The sequence below is a fragment of the Cuculus canorus genome, chromosome 3 (genome assembly GCF_017976375.1).
Source record: "Cuculus canorus isolate bCucCan1 chromosome 3, bCucCan1.pri, whole genome shotgun sequence".
Lineage (NCBI taxonomy): Eukaryota > Metazoa > Chordata > Aves > Cuculiformes > Cuculidae > Cuculus > Cuculus canorus.
The window spans coordinates 35,315,179-35,337,848 of NC_071403.1; the positions used below are offsets into that span (position 1 = coordinate 35,315,179).

General features: G+C 37.0%; 1 protein-coding gene across 1 annotated transcript in view; it reads left to right on the plus strand.

Annotated features, from left to right (window-relative positions):
* RFX6 (regulatory factor X6) overlaps positions 1 to 20,523 on the plus strand; it is a 35,620-nt gene extending 15,097 nt beyond the window's left edge. The window contains exons 6-18 of the mRNA XM_009562244.2: positions 3,410 to 3,517; positions 5,891 to 5,968; positions 6,060 to 6,173; positions 8,168 to 8,217; positions 8,982 to 9,141; positions 10,550 to 10,694; positions 11,465 to 11,574; positions 13,571 to 13,688; positions 14,793 to 14,915; positions 16,221 to 16,430; positions 16,939 to 17,448; positions 18,452 to 18,670; positions 19,852 to 20,523. Coding sequence (XP_009560539.2) covers positions 3,410 to 3,517; positions 5,891 to 5,968; positions 6,060 to 6,173; positions 8,168 to 8,217; positions 8,982 to 9,141; positions 10,550 to 10,694; positions 11,465 to 11,574; positions 13,571 to 13,688; positions 14,793 to 14,915; positions 16,221 to 16,430; positions 16,939 to 17,448; positions 18,452 to 18,670; positions 19,852 to 20,018 — 2,112 coding nt within the window. The 3' untranslated portion in view covers positions 20,019 to 20,523. The remainder of the gene's footprint in view (positions 1 to 3,409; positions 3,518 to 5,890; positions 5,969 to 6,059; positions 6,174 to 8,167; positions 8,218 to 8,981; positions 9,142 to 10,549; positions 10,695 to 11,464; positions 11,575 to 13,570; positions 13,689 to 14,792; positions 14,916 to 16,220; positions 16,431 to 16,938; positions 17,449 to 18,451; positions 18,671 to 19,851) is intronic.
* Positions 20,524 to 22,670: the final 2,147 nt, after the last annotated feature.

Below are 22,670 nucleotides of genomic sequence, written 5' to 3' on the forward strand. Positions count from 1 at the left end.
CCAGTATTGCCTGGGAATGTTTCTTGACACCATTTAATTTAACAGAGGGTATATAAATACAGTGATCAACTGATACATAGAAAGTCTTTCTCCTTTTTCATTTCCAGATAAGCAAGTCCTAGCTGATAGCAGAAATTCTTATTGGTCCCTGAGAATGTAGCCTTGCTCTATTGATTTTCATCCCCTTTATTACCATTATCTCAAAGTCATACAGATCTCTCTACATGACCTCTGGGTCCTCCTCTTTATCGATGATTTCATTAGCTCATGACAGCCAATTTAATCTATGAAATGTTGAATGAGATCAGCCCCGAGTCTAATCTTTGAGAATCTTCACTTCAATCCTTTTTCAAGCCAGTCGTTTCCCTGTCAACACAACTTGTTAGCATTACAGCTGGAGTCAATTTCTTAAACATTTTACACGCTTGTACTAATCCCCATTCTCACCAACATAACTAATCATTTCCCATGGTGACACGTCAAGTATTTCAGTGAGGTTCAGATGGATTAGATCTGCTGCATTTTTACTGTTCAGATAATCACCTATCTTATCAAAAAAAGATAGTGCTATGCCATGGAATATCCCAAATACATTCAAGGATTCATGAGCAGTACTACAGCATTCATTCTCTCAGAGTTTTGGGGTGGAAAATTTCTGGTTCCCTTGCCATAAATGAATGCACTTCCATTTCTGGTGTGGTATACCAAATCTGTCTGGGAATTGACTGTCCCATAAACCTGTTTTGCTTCTGCCTTAATTCAGTAACTTCGCCCTCCCAGAAGAACAGTCACAGAAAAGTCAGTGGAATAAGTGAGAAAGGGCACATCAGTATGAGTTTTTGATTGTCTAGTTCTGTATTGTCTGAAATAATTCAGGTAGGTCTTGAAAGAAAAAATTCGCTTTCATGGTCAAAATTTAATTTTAACAGTCTCTATTTATGGAAAATTTGGCATCGTACTTTTCATTAAAGTGAACAGGTTATATATCATTATTCATTTGCTTGAAAGTACATGTAATTAAGTATTCCAGAAAGATTTACAATGATTGCATAAGGTGTAATTCTCAGTAGGAACATAAAGACATTGAAAAGATGTTAAAGCACTGATTGTCTAAATATACTGAGTAAATGGCATTTGAATGAACACTTATTGAGTGCCAGGGACACTGTTTACTTCTGGTATGTTTTATCACATTTTCTAGTATTCTCTCTGTAGGGGGAGATATCAGCAAATTCTTTTATCTAAACCAGTTAGTGCACCATTAGAGTCTGCATGGTTAATTAGGCAGATAATATTACTGTCATTATCTTAATGTTAAATGGCCATTAGAAACAGATGGCATTAAATTGAAAGGGCAAGTGACAGTGTGTTAAAATATTAAACCTAGAACTGAGGCACAGTCGTGCAAGTCCATTAGCAAGGTAAAAACATTGCAGATTATCTTCTCTTAAATCTCCCACCACCATGACTGCCTTCTTTTAAATGAACTAATGCCTTTTAATCAGAGCTTTTAATATGTTTCATGGGTAATTACATAGTAAAATAATTGAGATTACTCCTGTTATTAAAAAAAAACAAACCTCCTAATACTGATAGGCAATTACAAAACTACGAAAGTATTGACTAGAAGTACTAATGTTTCTAGATTTCTGTAATTTCTTTGACTTAGAGCTTTGTGTATATATACATATATGAACAGCAGATAGCACAGGCAAAGTGTGTTTACATAATGTATGCTTTTGTTCATTGCTCTCTGTTTTGGCAGATATATCACCTTTTAAAAAAAGGTACATATATATGGTGAATAAGTCAGTTATAGCTGTAGTTTCTGAATTCAGTATTTGAGATGATTTCACTTGAAACTGGCTTCCAGTTCACGAGTCAACATCTGTAGGAATGTACTCCCTTTTGTATGCATTTACACTGTATATTACGCTATATACCTACAATTTCCTACTGTTTTTCTACAGTGAAATCTGAAAGAGGTAGGAAAAAGCTACTTCAAGTACCATTCAAATGCTTTGTGCGTGGTCATAAATTCTATCTATTAGCACAAAGAGAATCTGCACAGAGGTAATGGATTTGCCACAGGAATATGCACAAGACCTGCTCAAGGCTCCGTACACTGCCTTGACAGAAGGACTGGGTGGGCTACGATGGAGCCAAATAGTCTTATCTAAGTTTGAGTGCAGTCTTATTAGAGTAAGTACAATTCAATCAGTGTGGATAGAATCATAGTAGAGATTTTATTGCTTCTCCTGAGGATAAGGATTCGTTCTTAATTATGTCATTCAAAAGCTTAATAAGCATGAAGTAGTGTGCTTTATAAGCATAGCAATGATATATCACTACAGAATGCTGCTGTTTAGCTTTACTGAGAAGCAGACTAAATCAGATTTTGTGAGAGTATTAGGTTAGCAGTCTAAAAAAAGGTTGATTTGCCATATATTTCTTCAAGGTCTGTATCCACATATACAAGGTTTCTTGTTGTTTCATCTTACAATTTTATCTCTCCAAAGGCTATGATCAAATAATTATTCAAGATCTTTTTGCAGTCTGTAACTAGTACAAGATGTGTCTACAATATTTCAGATGTCACAAGATAAAGAGCCTTAAAAGGTGAACTCTGAGAAATTAAAGGAAATCTCAGATCAGCAGAATTTGTCATAATTCAGGAGGAATTTATCTTGTCTACAGGTCAGCATTGACTGTGTCTCAGCAAAGTAACTGGAGATCGCTAAATGGCTGGGAATATCATTGAGATATTAATCAGGGGCTTCATGTCATGTCTACCACAATCACAGAGAGCTATATAATTGATACTTAGTTCAGAAGTCCGTAGACCCTATGTACCATTGCATGCATAACACTATAAAATATTACCAAACTTTATGATAAACTAAAGTTGTGGTTACCATAGTAAAACAGCAGAAATTACTGTTTCAGTGCTATCAGAGTAGGAAGAGAGCAAGGGAGGACAATAATATCTGCAATACCCTAGATCCTTGCACTAAAAAGATGCATATTAAATATAATATTAAATATATTTAATAATAATATTAAATAAAATTTAGGGTCTCTCTGAGCATATCACAGTCTGAACTTTAGAGGAGAGTAGTATTCTAATTTAGCTTGTAAAATTCCATGAAGTAATGGGGCTTAAAGGCTGTATCACTCTGAAAATTGTATTTCGTGGAGTTTAGATCTAGGCGCATATTTAACTACCCTCCTGAGCTGGGATCCAGGTATGGATAAGCATAAATATTTTGGAAGGATTATTGGAATGTAAATGTTCTGGAACATTGGGAGATTTATGGAAAAAAATAAACAAATATAGCATGAATTGTTGTTTTCAGTTTAATCTCTATTAGTTGTCTCAATGTTCCTACTTTTTTCCCTTTCATTTCAGGGTGGTTTCACTCGTAAATATTCTCTGAGTTCCAAAACTGGAACTCTCCTCCCAGAGTTTCCAAGTGCTCAACACCTTTTGCTTCAAGGGTGCATTTCTAAAGACAAGGTAAAATGTGAGCTACTTCTTTTCTGACTTACAGATCAAAAATTGCCATAGAATGTTTCTTCCTATCTTAGCCTTTGAGGTATTGACATGAAAGAGCCAGAAATGTCCATAATCAAACAGAGGTGACTGATTTATAGAGGGGGCAAACCTTTACTAACACCAATTAACTGGCTTTCCACTGCAAAGGTGGTTGAATTATTTACCTATTAACTGACCTAGTATTTTACAAACTGATGGTATGTAAGACGGGGAGAGCAAAACAAACAACTGAGAGTTGTATTCATTCCAAATGCCTTTGGATTTAAGGTAAGTTTTGTTCCAATTTGATCGGAACAAATAATTCACAACAAGTAATTTAATGAAATTTACTCTCTTTCATTAATTGTTTGAAAAGAGAATGTGAAAATCAGAGCACATCTGGTTTTTGTTTTGTTTTGTTTTTTTCTTTTCAATTAGTTAAAATGTGTTCCTCAAATCAATACTCAGTTTAGCTCATCCTACAGGTAACTGTTCTGTTGGAAGTACTGCTGGCATATGTTTTATGTCTTTGACTGCTTGCTTGTGTGTTACGTCTTTGTTGTTTCTGACACATTACAGGCTGCTACATCCCTAAACTCTGCTAGAAATCTTTTGGTACATATTGTGAACTTTCCAGTTTAGCCTCCGGTATGGGTTATGATGGTGGCTGTCTTGAGCTACATTGCTTTAAAGCATTTTTGTTTTATGAGCCCTTCCTCTTAAGTTTGTTCTGTGAAAGTAGTGAAGCCTAGGATTCCTCTTGTGAGGAGCTAAATAAAAGGAGCTATCTGTAGTACAGAGGTCTCAGCTGGAAATGTTGCCGTTCCCAAAGAAAGCCCAAGAACTGGTGTACTCAGCAGCATACTCACCTGCTGCTATAGTCTCCATCACTGAATTCACATCTCTCATATGTGAAGCATTGTGATAACATTTATATCTAAATAGTATTTGAGGTTCCTTGCAGACCCAACACAGCAATGTGAGCAAAATTGAATTTTATCACACCAACAATGAAGACAAAGATGCAACTAATTTTCTCTTCATTCTTGTGTCAGCAGCATATAACTCCTATCATGTTGGGACCAGATGATAGGAGGACCCAACATGGATTTGCAAATAACTCTGTCTGGGGACAGGCTCATGGAGTTATGAGATGCCTGTGGGAAGAGGGGTGAATTTCTGTGTTCCTCTCTCTTTGCTGCTCTTTCCTCATTCCTTGTTCTCTTATTTCGTGTTTTCTTTCCTTACTGTCTTTCCTCTCCTTCAGCTTATCTGACCAAAGGTTATTGAACCTAAAATATTTAGGTACTCTGTTGAAGAGAACTCGTACATGAAGTATAACTCATGCATTAAACTCCTAAGAAATTTGATGCAACTGAAATCTCTGGGGAGTCCATGAAAGTAGCAATCTGCACTAAAATAGATAAAAAATTTCTGCATTTTATGTTTCTGAAGAAAACTTACCCAAACTTTAAACTTCCATCAACCCCTTCCAATAAAAACTCTTTAAGTGTTCTTGACACTTGCCCTTTGCCATTGCTTTTCAAAGATATGTAGTTACAGAAGCAGATCTGAAAGTCAGTGAGGTCCATTTTCAAAGATATCTGAAACTATTGAAATAAGGTGGAACTAGGTTCATTCAAAACCTGATATTGGTTTGCTGGAGTTCACAAACTGTAACAAAATTTCTGTGATTCTAGACTATAAGAAAGGTTTTGCTAGCGTTTTTCTTTCCTTAAAATAGTTTACAAAATTCTTGTTTTTTAATTTGACTCAAATTTAAAAAAATTATGAAGTCTTATAATACCTCTGCAGAGTTATTAAAATAAAGGAACACTCCACTCAGATAAATTAGCCTGATGAGATGAAAAGGGAGTTCTGCTTTTCAGAGTTCAGTTCTTGTAAGGCAGTGATTAACTTTGACCAAATGACTGGCAGCTATTTTCTCATTTGTCCAACAGGATGATGTTTCAGAACACTCATAGACGCCTATAGCAGCCTAATGATTAACTTGCACTACTCTTTGGGATTAATCTTTCCTTTGGAATGGTGAATTTGCTTTACTGTCCATGTGACTAATCTATCTGTTGCCTATCCACATTTTCACAGTGTATAGAATAAGATGCTATATTTCTGACAACAGCATTGAGACTTAAAGACGTTGATAAAAGCTAGAGATGAGTGACCTCCTCAGCACTTCTGGATATGCAGACCACCTATTTGTAAATATGCATTGTAATACAATTTATATTCTGTATTTAAATACTAGCTACAGAAAGCAGAAACCCAGATCACTATAGCAGTAAATAAGAAAGCTAAGAAACTCTGTTTAATTCTTTCTTTCTCTCAAAATAGGTAGATACTCTTATCATGATGTACAAAACACATTGTCAGTGTGTCCTTGACAATGCAATTAATGGGAACTTTGAAGAGGTAAGGTTGTTTGAGCACACATTCTTGGTATATATTCACGGGGCAAAGAAGGCATTATTTGTGTCCATGACTCTGCTTCCTTCTCCTTTAGATTCAGCATTTCTTATTACATTTTTGGCAAGGAATGCCTGACCATCTTCTTCCCTTGCTTGAAAATCCCATCATTGTTGACATCTTCTGTGTCTGTGACTCAATACTGTATAAGGTAAGTTAAGCATTTAGCTACATAGATAATCTCAACCATGTTACAGCTTTTACTTGTATAAAACCTGCACTGAAGTTAGAATAACAGGATGCCATGAGTGCTTTCTGCCTCTTACCTGTGTAAATCAGCAAGGATGCTATTGAAATCAGGAACATAAAAGTGGCACATGGAAGAGCTGCACTCCAGTCTCAGGTCTGCTGCACACTTGATGTGTGACTCCAGGCAGCACACTAATGGTGAAATCCTGACCTACTTGCTTGAATGTAGCTAAGGGAAATGCTCATGTGCTTTACTGGCAACGCTGACTAAGTTAAGCCTGGATGAAAAATGAAGCCTTGTTTTTTTTATTGCAATTTCTACCTGCAAAGTGTTTGTGGCATATCAGCAAGGTGATTCCACATACCAATCTGCTACTTACAGGTTATATAGCAAGCCATGGTTTTGTCTTATAGAGTTAGAACAATACTGGGTTAAGATATCCCTGCCTCTTCTACCTACTACACTTAATTTCTGTTCCTAAGTTCTGGTTGTACCAGCAAAAACTGCTGTGCTATGAACTGGTTTGGGGTTAAAAAAACATCAAAGGAACATTGTTTTGCAAAGCTTGTGTGCCACATGCATTCTTTGATCTAGTTCACAGGGTGATCACACAAACAGTTGAAATTAAGTGTTACTAAGGAGTATCGCAAGGCCAGGATTAAGTAATAGAGTGCTGGGGGTGGGTGGAAAGAAATTATGCCACTAAGATTTCCTGAGTTTTAATTTGGAAAATCGGATCGGATCGTTACTTAACAGCTGCAAAGTACTTTAAGTTCTTTCCATAGGACATGACATATAGATAGAGAAGGATTGTTGTCCTCTCTCTGACACATTTCACAAGCATGTATTGGTAGGAAGAAATTGTTATATTGGTAAAACAGCAAACACTAAGCAGTCAAACCAAGAGACTTGGGGCTGTTCAGCACTGAGTGCCTTACCGTCATCTGTTTGTCATCTTTACTGTACAAAAATATGGAAAGATGAAATATGTATTTCTTAGAAAAGTATCAAGTTGTAAAGTAAGGTGTTTTATGTAGCAGAGGAAAGTAAAGGTGATTAGCATCAGAGATGAGCCATTAAGCCTCTTTTACTTGTAGAGGTTATATAGTACCTTGAGTTTATGAGTTCTCATATTCTAAACATGCTGTCCCGATAGATCCAATATTAACTTTATTTGTAATAAATATTTAATGTGACAGAAGAAGCAATACTACAGCAGCGCTAAATTAGAAATTGAATAACACAGAATGTCTCAAAAGTTCATAAATTTACTGTTAAGCCTCTTCTTTGTCTCTCACTATTTCTCACTTATAATCATGGTAGACATTCTTGACAGTAAAGCTGCCAGAAAGAAGAAGGAATTTTATTGCATTGTTATCACAAACCATTTACATTAGTAGTGGAATCAGATTTTTGGGATATAGGCTAACTTTGTCCTCTCTGATAACATGCCTCAGAGGGCATGCCGGATGGCACATATTTTTGGCAAAACAGTTCCACACCACACTTAGCTTTAGGGGATTTGGCCCAAACTCCGAACACCTTCAGTGCCACATGCAGTATGACAGAAAGAAGAGTAAAATTGCTAACAGCACTCAAAGGCTTGGAAGATGCTTGAATATCTGCTTTACTGAGACTCACAGTGATGCTAGAAAAGACAATTTATGCATCTCACTTCTACTAATTTTCCTACTGCAAGACATGAATAATAACACTTTCTTGTTTTCCTGAAATACTTTAAGAATGGAGCTATCTAGGTATATAAATATCTCATATGTTCCTTTCTAATAGAAATGGGAGAAATCTGGGTATATAAATATCTGGACGATAGCTTGAATGACTTTATTCTGTATGAATTTCCTGTCTATCACTTTGCAATCTAAGTAGACAAGACAGACATGAATGAATAAATGACCTGTGAAAACTTGATATCATTTTCTGTTACCTTTTTGAAGGTCCTTACAGATGTACTCATCCCTGCAACAATGCAAGAAATGCCAGAAAGGTAGGTATTTGACAATCATAATGCTGCATTCTGTTTTTCAGATAAAAAGCCTAAATACTATATCCTGGAGAAAATTTTCTCACCATATTAATGCTCATTTTTAGAACAGTACAGTAAGTATGGCAAAATACTGTCATCTCTGAGGACAGCTATAGAACAGCCTTAAAATATTACACAGTATCTAATATCCAATTTTACTGGCTGTTGGATATTTTGAAGTTACTTCTACACTAAGTCCATAGAAGATAAAAAAAGAAACAAATATATTCATGTTGTTTAAGGAAAAATAATTGTTACCTTTTTTTCAGAATACTTTTCAGGTTTGTATCCTATGCATCACCATAATATCTAAGCATTCTCTCAACAAGACATTGATTAGAGAATTATTGTAAGTTACCCCGAATCTTCTTATCTTTCCTTTTCCTTTAAGCACACCTTGTTTGGGGTTTTGTGTCTGACTAAGGCCTTTAGATTTGTTCTAAATGGCTCTTGGATATCTTATGGTTTATTCTTAAAGCTAGTGTTTTTCAATGTCTTTCAGCTGACATAGAGGTTACAGTTTTTCTTAGAGGAGGTACAGATCAATTTATGGTCAATTTTAGCTTTTTGATGATCAGTGATTTCCTGTTTTCTTTTTGTGACACCGGAAGATTAGTTCACAGATATGTTCTGGCGTCTGTTAATCATAGATTGAAACCAAATCATTTAAACCAATGCAAGATGATTTTTGTTGATGTTTCTCTAAACCACATTTTTTCCTATAGTTTACTGGCAGATATAAGAAATTTTGCAAAAAAATGGGAGCAATGGGTTGTTTCCTCTTTGGAAAATCTACCGGAAAACCTGACAGAGAAGAAACTGCCTATTGCACGAAGATTTGTTTCCTCCCTGAAACGACAGACGTCATTCCTACACTTAGCACAGGTAAACAGAATCAAATTGCACATCAAGAAAAAAAAATCATCAGTTACATTCGGTGTACGTTGCTGGCTATGAGATATAATGCATTATTTTTTCTTCAGCCATGGAAGACTTATATTTTTATAGTTTTAACCATACAGGAAGGAAGCAGCCATAAACAGACCTGACCAGAACTTCAAACTTTTGTAGCAGAAAAGAGAGAAAAGACCTTGGTTATAATGCACTGCTATCATGGGAACTTCTGGCAATCAAATGATGAAGTGGAATATATGGGTATTTTTTTAGTTCCAGTTTGGAAAATATCAAATGATCCTTCTGTCTTAGTAAAGGTTTGCTGTCTTGTCCATGATGTCCTTTAGTGAGCTTATTTCTTTTTGAATTTTGACTAAAAGGAGAACATGTAGCTGAGGCTCCAGGTCTGTGTTGGCAGGGTACAGAGATCTGCCACTAGGAGGCACCTCCATGTGATGGTTTGGTAGATTATACAGAAAGATACCATCCCTTTTGGGGAACTTAAGTGCTAACAGCTTGGGCTTTCAGGTGGTCATCCTCATGAATAACTGTAGATGCACCATATATTCATCTTGACTTAGTTTTCTCTTTAATAAATATTAAGACAGAAGTAGCACATGGGTTACATGGTGAAGATGATTTGATAGGAAGGCACTCTAGAAGAGCATTAGAAGTCTGATGGAAGGGAAACATTGTCTCATCTGAGCTATGAAAAAGCCAGCCATGATAAGAAGATTAAACAGAACACGATTCTTCTCTGAGGAGTTATATAGGTGATCCCCAGCTGTGAGTCTGTGCTGGTTTTGGCTGGAATAAAGTTAATTTTCTTCATAGTAGCTGGTATGAGGCTGTATTTTGGATCTGTGCTGGAAACAGCGTTGATAATAACACTGTTATTGCTGAGCAGTGCTTACACAGGGTCAAGGCCTTTTCTGCTTCTCACACCACCTCACCAGTGAGTGGGTTGGAGCAGCACAAAAAGTTGGGAGGATACACACAGTTGGAACAGCTGATGCCAGCTGACCAAAGGGATATTCCATACCATACAATGTCATGTTCAGCAGTAAAACTGGATGGGGATGGGGGTAGCAAGGGGCAGGGATGGGACACTGCTTGGGAACTGGCTGGGCATCGGTCAGTTGGTGGTGAGCAATTGTTTTTGTTTGCCTCACTTGTCATTCTTGGATAGGATTTTTCTCTCTGTTATTTTTTCTCCTTTTCTTTACAATTTTTAAACTATTTTTATCTCAACCCACAAGTTTTCTTACTTTTACACTTCCAATTCTCTCCCTCATCCCACTACAGGTGGGTAGTGAGTGAGAAGTTCTGTGGTGCTTAGTTGCCAGCTGGAGTTAAAACACAACAAGGCCTCAGTATTTTGTTTTGCCTTCACTTACAGATTGCTCGGCCAGCACTTTTTGATCAGCATGTGGTGAATTCCATGGTGTCGGATATTGAAAAGGTTGATTTGAACAGTATTGGCTCTCAGGCACTCCTTGCAGTCTCAGGGAGCACAGACTCTGATGGAGAGGTCTACAGTGAATGTAAGTCCATGGTGATATATTTGTATGTCAAAATCAAAAGTGATTAATTGCCACATTAGTCTACTTGGAGATGGACTGAGAAAAGGCATACGTAGACACTACATTCTCGAATCTAGCTCAGTAGCAGCTTCAGTAGCTTTAAGAAAACCAAATGGTTGCCCTAGTATGTCCTACAACAACAGAAGCTTGCACTGGGAAGTCATCCCAACTAGATGACTTTAAATGATTGCTGAAAAAATCATTTACATGTCAGTTCCTAAATACGATAAAACCTCTTTTGAAGTTTTGTCCTGATCATATGGGGTTAAAAAGAGAAAAGGAGAAGAGAAATAACTGGTTGTTGAGGCACTTTTCCAAAAATGGAAATTGAGGAAGTTAGCTTTACATTATATTGTAAGAAACTTGTAAAGTATAAGGGAAACCTAAGCCAGAACACAAGTGTGCCACATTTCAGATAAAGCTTTACTACTAGACTTGGTAATAGAACGCTTGTCAAGGCTGAATCTTAAAATGAATGGAAAATATCAGATTTTTATTTTCTTGTAAAACTTCATTGTCTTACAACTTGTATCATTGTAATGCTTAAGTAATTAAAATACATGTGTGATGGATATGTGTCTGCTTGCTTTGCTGGGGAATCACTTGTTTCTTCACTGTTCTAATTCTTTCCTTTTCCTTTCCATGCTACAATATTGTCATATGGCTGGTGAGTGACTTTTTCTCATGTTCAGAATAGCGTGCAATGATATGTTCTCCTTTCTACATGGTAGATGACTCTATTACAGTGTTCCAAGAACTGAAGGAGCTTCTAAAGAAGAATGCCACTGTGGAATCATTTATTGAATGGTTGGATACTGTGGTTGAGCAAAGGGTTATCAAGGTACCTTTCAAATGTTCTCCCTGACTCAAGACCAAATCCTACTCCCCTTACTCCTTACACAGTCCCTTACTTATGCAGCACCATCGGCTTCCCACATCAGATTCTCTGCTCTGCTCCCATCTCCTTATTGGAACAGGGTAGTTCTTAATTTGGTGTGAAAATTTCCAGTGCTCTTAGTTCTAATTAATCACGTTGAGTGCTGTTGAACAGTCTTACGTGTGTGAAAACTAAGAAGTATCTTAACTAAAACATTAAAGTCGGCACTGTCAGAAACTGCACATGAAAAAAAACTATCCACATTATCTATGCATGTAGAATGACACGGATATTGCTCAGTGAGTAAGGTGAATAAAAGTAGTTCTCTAGAGAAGCCATTCTTACTTTCACAGTATTCAGAGGGTACCATATGTGCTGTAAGTTAATGCAGCAGATGGATTCAGAAGTAGCCAGCCTGTAGAAGGATTTCTTCAGACCAGGAGAGAAGATACAGTTTTGTAGCTTTATAAGGTAGTTAACTCAATAATTGATGGGTTTGATATGATTTCTTTCCCTTGATTTGCAAGTTACTTTATAATCATAAGTACTTTATATGCATGTAGTTATCCAGGAATCATTGCACTATACTTCAGGACAAAATAATTGAGTTCTGAGTTATAGCTCAAGTAAGAGATATTTCTTAATTTATTACTCTAATGAATGTAAATTAGCAGAATAAAATGTTACACATTGCTTGCTAGCAACTAAACACTGGTTTTCTCATTAGGTCATGTTCTATCTGGAAATGCAATATTTTATCCTTGATTTTAGAGATCATCTTGGTATGAACAGATGCATAGGGAGGAGACAGTGCAGTTAGCTTTGACTGGCTTGCAGAAGAGTGACTGCCACTTACAGCATAGCCATGGGCATGTCATTTTTCCTTTTTTCAACTTTTTTCCCAAATTTCAATGGAAACAGTGATTCTTTTTTAAAGCACTCTGAGTTGCATAGCATTTGTTGCCATATGTGAGCAGCACAGGGAGGAGTTTTGTATGATTCATGGCCAAAACAAGTCCCCATACACACTTACCTAGACAGAAAACTCCCACTGAAGCTGAGCAGTCACAACTTATTTTGGAAGTGAATGGTTATGCTGTAAAATTGATTCCACAATTTCAGAAGACAATTCCTGATAAATAAGCCAAGCAGGAAAGGTGAAGCACTCCCGCATTCAGTATCTACTATGTGACACTGTATTACTAAAGTTAACAGGTACAGTTCCAAGCATTGTTTTCCTGTAGTTAGGAGTAAGAAATACCTATAAGTCCTGATATGCAGCTAGGTCAACTAAGCAGAAGCTAATGATTTACAGAACAGGTAATCCTTCTATTGCTGTCTGCCTTCTGTTCTTGTTAAAGTGTGGTTGCTGTCAAATTCACACAACAGCTTCTTTCTGCTTGCTGTTTGAGAAAGCAACAGGTCATACGTCACCACATGAACAAATCACTACCAGAGCAAAGGGACACTATGAAATGAGCAGCGTTAAAAGCATCAATGTTACGATAGTAAACATACCATTTTAAGATAAAGTCTAGCCACTACTATACAGGTTACATTAAAGTATGAAGACTAATTTCAGTTCCCTATTTATGTGGAATAACATAGTGCCAGAGGGTGGATTTTTTTCTTTCTGCCTTGTACATCTCTATATTTACAAAATAATTTGGCACCTTTAATACTAGAATATGAGCTAATTTATATACCTTCAGGGCACAGCAGAACCAAAGTAGTAAGCACTTTGCTTTATCTAGGGCTGGCAGAGCTCTGTTCTGGTTGAACTGAAAAGAGTGAATGCTGATCTTCTTTATTACCTTAAAACACATATTATGAAGGCAGTTTGAATCAGGCACCTTGATCCAGTCTGCCACATCAGCCTGAGTCAAGGACTCCTTGAACTCTCAAGCATATTCAGAAAGCAAGTTAGTGTACTTAACAGTATTTTACTATTCTCTTTCAGGCAAGCAAGCAAAATGGGAAGTCATTAAAGAAGAGAGCTCAAGACTTCCTTCTCAAATGGAGTTTTTTTGGTGCTCGAGTGATGCATAACCTAACTCTAAACAACGCGTCAAGTTTTGGTACCTGGGCTTTGTAAAAAGACTTATTTTTTATATATGTACTAGCACTTACCAACTTTCCACCATTTCCTCAACAGAGGAACCTGTCCTAGTCTAAAGATTTTTTCGTTAAAGCCATAAGTGCTGTTAACCTGCTTTTCAAACTAACATTTCACAGTAAATGATAGCAATATTTTGTTGGTGACCTCTGTCAAATGTTCATTTTTCAAAGGTATTTTTCTTTTGAATTGCTCTTGGATACTGCTTTGCCATTTAAGAGCTAGAAGCTCTTGTTTGTTTTGGTATGGTAGTGGCAGTTTAACTGCATATCTCGGTATAAGAGACAGAAGATTTAAATTATTAATTTTAAATGTGTATCAGTTTGGTAAAAAATTACTACTGTATAGAAGTTCTTGTGCATGGTATGTTTTCATAAAAGCAAAAGGCATTTGGCAGATCACCACTCTTAATTCTTTAATTCTGAGATCAGCAGACAATCAATTCAACAGTGTGTGGCTTTTGAAAATAAATGTTCATATATCTATCTTTAGAAATGTTTACACTTTTGGGAACTCTCAGAAAGAACCTTTTATGAAATAGAAGATGATAGAGCAAGGGAAACTGACTTTAAATCTACTACATGATTTCCTAAATTTAGTTGAAGGTATATAGTTAACTAAAACTCAAGAGAGCATCTGAAATGGCTGTAAGAAGACACACGTTTTCAATGTGATATATCCTTGAAATAAGGTCAAAGACTTCACCAGTTATTGTCTGGTTATTTAGCACAAGGCAAACAGAAATAGAGCAGAGGCATTCTAGCAGACTTCGGCCTTATCTATCTCCACTGTGTGCCCTCTTCAAGTCTGAAGCATGTCTCACTTTCATCAGTATTTTTCTTTGATGTAATTAGTGGTCAAATAGCCTACAGGACAGTAAACAATTGAGCTAGGTGGGCCAATGCAAAGAGAGATTAGAGCTAGAAGTTAGGCTCTATTCCTTGTTGGTCTTGCCAGGTCATTTAAAGTCCACAATTATTTGTTTGTTTCACTCGCTTCTTGTAGAGTGGTGAGAGATGGTCACAAAGATAACTCAGCTACTCTTTCTCTCTTTCTCCTCCAAAAGGTTCTTTTCATTTGATCCGCATGCTACTAGATGAGTACATCCTGCTTGCCATGGAGACACAGTTCAACAATGACAAAGAACAAGAACTCCAAAATCTGTTGGACAAATACATGAAGAATTTAGGTAACTAGCGCTTAGATCTTTTGAATGTTCAGTTTTTAGAAATTGACATGCTTGTGTAAATTCAAACAGAAGCAGGCTCACTGTCTTCTCCTGAAGGTGTAGTTTCCCGCAACATTGTCAAATTCACCTGAAAATCTTGGGACTACTTAGCAATTCATTCTCACCTTTTTACTATAGTTCACTTAATAGCATTTTGTGGGAATGTGAATGCAGCAGATGACTGAAATGATCTTGCATGCAACAAACACTTGTAGGTACATCTGAAGGGCCACAAGCTGAAGTATGAAAAGAGGCATAAGTAGCAGAAAGGGCAAGAATTCCTAATCCAGTTTTACTGCCAAAGTCTAAATATGTAACTACACCTTGATATAAGAATGTATTAAATGTTACTAATACGCAAATATCCCTGCAAGGTTGAAAATGAAATTTGGAGCCCTATTTAGCATCTGGGTGAAGTATTACTATGTGGGAGAGAAAAATCCTAATTTAAAACAGTATCCTTAAGACCTTCCATTTACCAGCTTCTTCAAGGTTAGACCATTTGAAGTTATATCCTCCAGGTCCTTTGCTATAAAATGAATGAAGATTTATTTGGATTGAATTCTGGTCCAAGTTAATCCCTAAAAATCCGGTGAAACTTGATTTTTTTTGTTGTTACTACTCTAAATCTGCACTTTGCTGCAAGAAAGTTGCATAAAAATTGTCTTACAGTAGATGCTATGCTTTTTCTTTTAAATCAGCCTTCAGAAAAATACCCAACCTTGTCCTATGTAGCAGTTGTTTCATCCTTGGATACTGAGGTGAAGTGTATGAAACTGTAAGATAAAGTCAATGTTTCCACCGAAGAACAGCAAAAAATCCACTGACTTATCAATAGTCTGCAGAAAATCTAAGATCTGCTGAGTATAACAAATGCTTTTCTCTATATGTTAGTATGAAGATAGAGTTCAAGCATTCTAGAATTCTCATTATTAATTCTTTAAGATGAAGTGTCATGAACCTGATTCACTCAGTGCAATTTACTTGATTTCATGTGAATAAACCTGGCTCATGCCTTCACTATCATGGCTTCAGTAAGGAGCTGGTACTCTGTGATGTATCTGTGGTCAGGGAATATGACACGAAATAGATGATACTTGTATTCATTGACTACATGCAAAATATGGAGGCTTCACTGGGTTTTAAAATAAGCAACCAAAGATACAAACAAATCGGGCAGTTCATATGCTATCTATATGCTAGTGGTGAATTTACATGCAATGAGCATACATCACAGCCACTAAGAGTTTTTACTTACTCTTCCAGACGCAAGCAAAGCCGCCTTTACTGCATCACCAAGCTCTTGCTTCCTAGCAAATCGTAACAAAGCTGCTCCTTTGCCCAGTGATGCTTCAGTCAAAAATGAATGTATAGCAGAGCAAACATACGTGTCCTTGTCAGCTAGCCAGCCCAGCAGTGTACCTTCTGGTCTGAACCCTTTCACCACAGGAGACAGTGAGAATATGCAGCTAACAAGTATGTATCATTTTTTCTAGTTTCTCCTTCTCTTATTTACTTGTCAGTCTTTCAGTCCGCAGTAACACATTGCTGTAAGAGGAGCAATGACCATCTGCTTTCACAAAGACCTCTACATTTCATGAGTTCACCCTCTGTGCTGCTTTACAAGGTGGCAGTTGTAGAGCCTTATCAGTAATAGACCCTCTTAGAACAATGGTAAAAGTATCCTATACCTCTTGGCTTGATGAAGTTCTTGTGAGGAGAGAATGAATGGTGTTACTGGGAGCACACAAGCCTTGTAACTGCTGAAATTCTCACTGAATGTAGAAGCCTGCAAGATGGAGAATGAAAGTGGGAAGCTTTAAAGCCTGAAGCCATTGATTAAAGAACATGTGCTGTATATGTGCGGGCCAATCATATTCCTTGTGAAGGTTTCAAATGGTAATGTACAATTCACTAGAGGGTTAGTGTCTTTAACAGATCTGCTCTGTTCAACAGTACTGAACACTAATCTTATTTATTCCAGGTCAAATGGAACTGTCTCAAAGCACTGGTCACCTGATGACTCCTCCCATTTCACCAGCCGTGGTCAGTCGAGGAAGCGTAATCAACCAGGGACCAATGGCTGTGAGACCTTCAAGTGTAGGTCCGGTGTTATCCACACATTCACAATGCTCTTCCTACTCAGAACCCCTTTATCAGACTTTGTCACAAACTAATCAGAATTACTATGGAAACAATTCAAATTACCAGGCTATGTTCCGAACTCAGGCCCATTCCACTTCAGGAGTTTATCACCACAGAGCAGAGCACAGTCGATTCAACAACCTGAATGAACAGCAGTTCTCCAGAGACTACTTCAGCAACAGTTGTGCTGTTTCTCCATACAATGCCAGATCCCCTTCCGGCTATGGTTCCTCATCCATGCCTCAGGACACACAAAATATTCAGTTCCTGAATACTGGGAGTTTCAATTTCTTGAGCAACTCAATGTCTACGTACCCAGGAGCAGCATATCCTGCTAATGCATCAAATGGTATTATTATATATTTTCTTTTTCCCTTCTGTTTCTCTTTCCTTGCTGGAGTAAAACACTTTTTCTCTGTTTTTCTTCTATGGAAGATGTTTTTCAGCTCTTATTTATACCTTCCTGTTATGTGCTTCTCTGATGTCACATGGAGATTGTAAAGCAGCATAACAAGCTACTTAAGGTTTGTTTCCTCTGGTGAATCCTCAGTTGACCACAAATGCATCTGCTGCACTGATGCTAATCTTCTTTTGCACCACTACCATGTCTTGCACAAAGGAAGCAAACCCAGGGTGACCTTGCAATTTAACCTTCTCTTGAAAATCCTCCAAAACGTCTAATGTGAAATATAACAAGCATACGATACCTTGCCTCTGGGATCAGCATAATGCACCATTCTAGTCACAGGGTCAGGATGGTGAAACAAAGTACAAAAATTGTGCATTAGCATTAGTTTGAGACTTTGGCCCTGATGTTTCTCATACTTAAATGTAAAGTTATCGCCACAATCTGCTTCAGAAATATGGTCAGTAAAACCACTTCCCTCTTCTGGAGGAAAGACACAGTGGAAATGTTGCTTTTATATGAGTTTGTATATGTGAAAAGCATGTATTACTACACAGATTTTCTTTCCAGGTATACTTTGCCTGATTGTAAACTTCAGAAGGGAGCACTGAACTGTGGATAGATGTCTCTGTGGTGTCTTTTTTTGACCACTAATTTCAGGCTACTGTTTGATTCTGAACTTAAAATGGAAGGGCAATTCTGTACTGAAGGCATGACTGAACTCTTAAGATCTTTTTGCTTCCTCGTTACCACCCTTTTTTTTGTGTCAGTCACCACATGCGTTACTAATGTTACTAGTCTGTATGTGTACATAAAGAATCTTATTCTCAAGGGTCTCAGCTGATAACGGTTACCTTTTGTTCCAGGTTATCACAAGCTCCTACCCTACCCTTTTTTTTTCAACAGTAGTTCCACTCTGGTTTTTTTTCCAATCTCTTGTCAACAGGATATTATGGAAACAATATAAATTATCCAGAATCTCACAGACTTGGAGCAATGGTGGATCAACACGTTTCTGTAATCAGCAGTGTAAGCAGCATTCGATCATTGCCATCATACAATGATATACATGATCCCCTGAATATCTTGGATGACAGTGGAAGAAAACAAACAGGCTCATACTACACAGAGTCCTCACCTTCAGCTGTCTGTCAGACTCCAATGCGTAAGTATAGCCAACTATTGAAAAAGAGCTATGAACTTCTCAGCATCCTAACAAACGCTGAGTATTAAACTGTAGCTCACGTATAGGGTATATGAGATACAATACAGAGATAAATAGCTCAGTGCTTGTGATGTATCATAAGATGCATTTTCCTTGAAACTGCAGGACAGTGGGTTTAACGACTCTTCATTCCCTTAGGGAGAACTAATGATCCATTGTCCATGAGGAGTGGATTAACTGACCTGAATTGCAGAAAAATCCATATTAGGAAACACTTTCTAAGTATTAAGTGAGCTACTAACAGACTGGGCTTTTCTAAGGGCTCTTAATGATCCTCCCTGCCAAACAGATCAAATAAACCCCGGGTTAGGGATGTCTAGATATATACTTCCTGTGGTGTAGTTCTTTCCCATCTTGTGCTTCAACAACTGTGTGTATTGGGCAAAGCTCCCACTGACAGTGAATTGTAGGTTAAATTACCCAGCCCCAAAGGGTTTGGGTTTGTATATGCATTAAACAAATCACAGCTGAGTTTGGTCTTGCGTCCCAAAACAGGTTGCATGGAAGATACAAACTAAGGTGCTGTTGGTTGCTCCGTAAGATTGCCTACTACCACTACATGCCTGTTAACCTTGCGTAGAAGATCAGACATTTCTTGTCTCATTAAGTCTCTGCAAGAACTCAGTGCTCAATTCTTTAAAGGGTGCTAAAGAAGAGGGGGGAAAAAACATCAGCACCACAAAGGGACTGTATCTATCAAATATCTTCTGTATTCTGTATTGATACATGCCAAGTGGTGGCAGTGGTACCACCAGTGAATATGGACCTGAATGATGCAAGATATGGAAAGACTAGCATAGCGCGCATAATTAACATTGCACAATTTTTATAGAATATAGATCATACATAAGGCGTAAACTTCAGGCCCATAGCTGGATTTTTAGCAGAGTTCACTTATGCAAGGATTTTGACTTCAAACCTTGATGGTTTGAGGAGCCACTGAAGAAAAACTATCAAAGCATATGTAAACTGAGTGAAGTGTAGAAGTGTTGACTTTTCCATCTTTCAGATGGTGTGCCTGGTAGATAAAGATCTCCATGGGATGAAATTGGATTGTAATTTTTGTTAAATTCAATAAATGATAGAAAACTTGCAATGATGGTAAACTTTTTTCCCCACAGCTTCAGACATGCAAACCACATCTTCTTCCCAGTGTATGTATGGAACATCTGGTCAGTTCCCTTCTCAGGAAAATCTGGAGTCCCATGGCCAACCAAGCAGAGATATGGTGTCATCTTTGCCACCAATCAACACTGTCTTCATGGGATCAGCTGCTGGAGGAACTTGAACTGGGAGACGAGTCAGTGCCCTAAGCTTACTTTCCAAGTCCAGACATTAAGGCTATTATGACAATCCCCTTCAAGTTGGAGGAACAGAAAAGTATTATATATGGGAGTAAAAGGCAACATTTTAGAGATATTAAATGCCACCCACACAAATAAAAAGAGCTTTATTCAGATTGGGTCCTGCTTATGAATCACTCAGGGTTGTTCTTGCCATTATGGCTTTTCAGTCAGAAATTCAGGGTGAGCAGAAAAAGCTTGTGACTCTTGCAAGCAAGACTAAGTTGTAAGTAAATGATTACATCTATTCTTAATTTATTAAAAATGCTATTTTAGTCTTTCACTTATATCTTTTTGTATAAAAATGTTTATTTAATACTTGTGTTGCTCATTATTTATTAGGATCACAGAGTAACTGTTTACTTTCTCTTATTTGACAGATTGTCAAATTTATGTATCCTACCTCCTATGGAATTGTTTACAAGGTCAATTTTTACTATTTTAAATGAAACTAAGCCAAATTCTGAACTTTTTTACTGTTATGCTCTGGAAAGTCAATCTCAAATATTTAGTGCCTACTTGTGTAAGTGAAAGTCCTCAGGAAATAAATAAAACATATTGAGGAGATTTTGTTTTCCTTTAAAATCAACCACTCTCTTAAAATAAAACAACCCACCACCCTACCATCCCCACTCTCCCAAATATCATAAGCTAAATACTTGCAGTAGGCTCCTACTGCAGCTGGATAACTGAAAACAAATGAAACTGTGCCACAAAATGTCATGGGATTTCAAAATTAATTGTGGTATGAGTCCAAAATTTCTACTAGCAGAAATCCACAAAAAGATGTCTATCAAATTTCTTGTGTTTGGGGCAACTATATATATTGAGACCCTCCAGATCAGCTATTATATTTAAAAAATTGTTCTACAAGTGCCATGATATTCAATACACAAACACGCATTTATGTATGTTTCTGGAGGAACCAGGTGAAGAATACTAGCTGGTCAGATTCAGATTTAGATTTTAATCCATTCTTCTGAATATTTTGAGGCTGTTTGATGTTAATATTCCTATTCAGTCCATTGAATATGTTAGATATTGTGGAATTAGAGTATTTTTGGTGGAAGAAAATGAATAATACTGTGGTGAAGTTTTTATTTCCCATTCTGTGTAACTTCCCTCAGTGTTTTCTATCATAAGAAGTCTGGCTGCAGCAGAAAATCCATAAGGAGCATTGACTGGGCTAGCTCATGACTAATTCCTGATATTAAATACTTTATGCAGAAATAAAACCACCCTAGTTCAGTAATTGAGTTGTAGAAGACACCAGGTCAATTGCTTCCTCATTCATGGTGAAGTCTTACGTTGTGACCAAAAATGCCGTCATGATGTATCAAAGTTTCTGTTTCAACAAAAATTCCACATAGTGGTAACACAGGATGCTCGAACAAGTATTTATGGGGCAACACTTTACATCAAGTGAAGTAGATACTGGGAAGAGTTTTTCTTCATTATTCTTCAGAACAGGATATATTCTCTCCTAAAATTAGTTCTATAAAATTCAGGTTCCCTGTCTAAGCAGGATACTTCTGTAAGTATCAGATCCTTCCCATTCCAAGTGTAATAAGATGGGGAAGGGGAGTATGAAGGTAAGGAATATGCTGCCATGGGAAGAGATATGTTACTATCCTGAAATGCTTGGCTTCCTTCAGTGACAAATGAATTAGCATGAAAATTATTTTAAGCTAGAAACTTGCAAATTGTTGAACTTACATGAGAGCAATATGTAGAATTTAGAGGAAGTAGGCAGCCATTAGCACGCAGGGTCTTAGTCCATCAGGCCTTACATAAAAAGCAGTTCATGTACATAGTGACTCATATGTGATTTACACGCATTATTTCCAGTCATTTTCTTTTTTCATTGGGAGGGTTGAACCATTTGCACTGGGGGGGAGGGGGTTGCATAAACTACTTTATCTGCACTTTATCTGAGATAAGAAACAATATTATATCATTAACTGTGCAGATTTTTGTGATTGTTGCTAAACAGAGTAGCATGAAGTATCACACTGTTGTAAATCACAGTTCAGTATCAACATCAAGGAGCAGTAGAAAAATATTATATTATTCAAATAGCCAGTTAAGGGAAATCTCTTACAGAGTTGCAGAAAAAAAAAATCGATAATAATTTTAATTAGCAAAACCAAATGAGAAATTTCCATTTTATGACCCATTCATACATGGTTTGATGAATCCAGTAAGTTTGTCTGTGGGAAATGAAATAATTCATAGTTTTTGTAGATAACGTATAGGGAGATTTTTACCTTTGGTAGTATAGCAGCGTTAGATAATATGAAGCATCAGTGGATTCGCCACTTGGTGATCTTGTATTACTCAGTTCAGCTGCCATTTTTTTTTTTTATGGATTAGTATGTTGGGTTTAATATATACATGCCACAAAGTCTGTGATAAAAAAATTGTACCATCAGTTGAATATTGCCTAAAAGGAAAAAAAAAAAGAAAAGCTTTTCTTTCTCCTGAAGAGGAACAATCATAGATGAAATCCTCTTGATCTGTTTGCCAGTATCACTGAATTTGAACTGGTGCTAGAAACAGCAAAAGAAAGGTGGATGAACTGGTCATATTTGCTACCA